Here is a 2,393-nt window from a genome sequence, read left to right on the forward strand (position 1 = left end):
TTTTAAAATGATAATTAAATTGAGAATAAAAACATTTAAATGTTACTATCTCTATTTAAGCTCTATATATGTAGATTATTGATAAAATANAATATTTTAGCAATGGGCTACATAACTTTTTTCCTGTCATAAGAGTATATAAAAAAACAAGTTTTATATAATTAATTGCAATAAATAAACATATATTCCCAATATGTTACGAGATATTTTTTAAAAATACCTTTTATATTATGAATTATAACAATACAAAAAAAACAAGATTTAATTTTGAGGATAAAGATGGGTTTTTAAAGTATTATAAATGCCAATAAATTTAAATTTTGTTGAAGTTCGACTCAATAGATATATGACAAACGTACCCCTCTGATTTTTAAAAATGATTGAGTAACATTTAAATGTTTTCATTTTATTTAATTATCTCTATTTAAGTCATATATAGGTAGATTATTGATAAAATATGATAATTCGTTTTTAATATTCTATACACGTGCGCCAAGAGATTAAATTCTGAACTTATTATTATTTTATTGTTCTGTACCATTTTCTACTTGATTGAATAAACAGAACAAAACGGTTGTTTTATAACCGAAAGTAATTTAATTTATATATATTGAAGGTATTAAAGCATTTTATAAACAAAGTAGTAGTCTTTATGGACAGGAATAATATTTCAAGCCAGATGTGGAATGACTTCTATTGTATCGCTGATGTTTGGGTATTCCCGATATCACTCATTGTTATTTATTTTATTGAAACATTAAACGGAGATAAAATACTTACAGATGGAACTTCTGACTAAAATTTAATACTTCGTTAAGGAAGTTGCCATTCTAAATGCATTTATTTTTTATATGTTTCTGTTTCCAGTCTAAAGACAGGAAACAGAAATATATAAGCTTTCTCTTTCTAGCTAAAGCTTAAAGAAACTGACGCACGAACAGGGACTCAAAGGTTTAAGATTAAACTTGGTTGTTTTCTTTCATAGATTCTTTCATAGATTTTTGAATTTAGCTTTGGAGGAGTAACACTTCGTAAGTACAAAAATGGATGGTATTGTATCTGTAACCAGAGTCGAATATAACCAGCTACAGCAGCAGTTGTAAGTGCTGTTGCAACAAGTATCAACTTTGACGAATGCCGTGACTCATCTGACCTCATGTGTCACATCTGAGACTGTCGAGTCTACAACACCGAATGTCACTAGTGCTGTACGGCCAGAGACTTCTACTCTGAGGCAGGAAGTACCTACAACCTCTAATGCATCGATGGTCTGGCTTCAGACTGCACCACCGCCGCCAGCCATCCAATTTAACGGTAGGTCAGCATTAACTGCTAACGATTTCTTGCAGGACCTCGAACAGCATTTTATGGTGAACCAAATACCGAACACTAGATGGGTGGATACTGCCGCTAATTGTCTTCGCGGTAGCCCAGCGATGTGGTGGAAGAATGACGGACGCCACCGAATCGGCAACAGTTGGCCGTTATTTAAACGATCTTTTTTGGATCTGTACGCTCCTTTAGCGGACGAAGTAGCTGTCGCTAAAGAACTTTTTAGTCGACAGTACACCGGAACCAATAGTGTCGAGCAGTTTATATGGACCACGGTACAGCTATACCGCACGTGGAGACCTTTAGCTCGTGACGAGAAAATAATTCAGTATGTAGTTGGCCAGATGTCTCTACCGTTATGTGAGTATCTGGAGAATCGCCGTTCTTACTCATTAAACGAGCTAGTACGCACTGCAAAAGAGTACGAATTCAGAAGAAATGATCAAGCTTCTTCTGACAGTGCAAATCATTGTTATTTTCACTTTGCTAAACAATCAGTTTGAAAATTGGGATATGACTGAATAGATTATAGCCTATTACATCATACATGTATATTTGCTACTGTATCATATACATTTATGTAAGCATATAATTTGGAAATGCTGCTATCACTGTGACAAACATGCCTTGTGTATGCAAGATACTATATAGGCTATAATTTATTTCTGACATCTTCTAAACATAATTGCAATGATTTTAAATTACAGTCTGTTACAAAAGTATAGGAACACTATAAATTTTGTGTTTTCTCAAAATTTATTTTGAAATTATTACTGGAAATATTATTATTTATATCATTATTTTAATTATTTTATCAGGTTTTTTACATTTCATAAATCAGCATACATTTTTTTTCACAAATATTCATTTCTTGATGTGTTTTACAAAAGTATAGATACACCACTTAAAAGTCTCTTAAAAAATTATTTTATCATAATAATATTTAAAATTATCACAACTAAGGTGAGATGTCATCATTTTTACCTGTCATGGTAACTTTTTTGAATGTTTCATTGAATGCTATATAAACATTTTCAACAATGCCTCGTAGAATTGTACTT

General features: G+C 31.6%; 1 protein-coding gene across 1 annotated transcript; it reads left to right on the forward strand.

The window, feature by feature from the left end:
- The first annotated feature begins 1,265 nt into the window (after positions 1-1,265).
- Positions 1,266-1,835, forward strand: LOC111639909 (activity-regulated cytoskeleton-associated protein-like). Its single transcript, XM_023385866.1, has one exon. It carries the CDS (start codon positions 1,266-1,268, stop codon positions 1,833-1,835), a length of 570 nt encoding a protein of 189 aa, XP_023241634.1.
- The last annotated feature ends 558 nt before the right edge of the window (positions 1,836-2,393 follow it).

The sequence above is a fragment of the Centruroides sculpturatus genome, unplaced genomic scaffold (assembly GCF_000671375.1).
Source record: "Centruroides sculpturatus isolate CEXI.00-Female unplaced genomic scaffold, Cexi_2.0 scaffold1272, whole genome shotgun sequence".
NCBI lineage: Eukaryota > Metazoa > Arthropoda > Arachnida > Scorpiones > Buthidae > Centruroides > Centruroides sculpturatus.

Excerpts from the sequence above, each read along its gene's own strand:
- LOC111639909 (XM_023385866.1), top strand. The coding sequence starts at position 1,266 with ATGGTCTGGCTTCAGACTGCACCACCGCCGCCAGCCATCCAATTTAAC.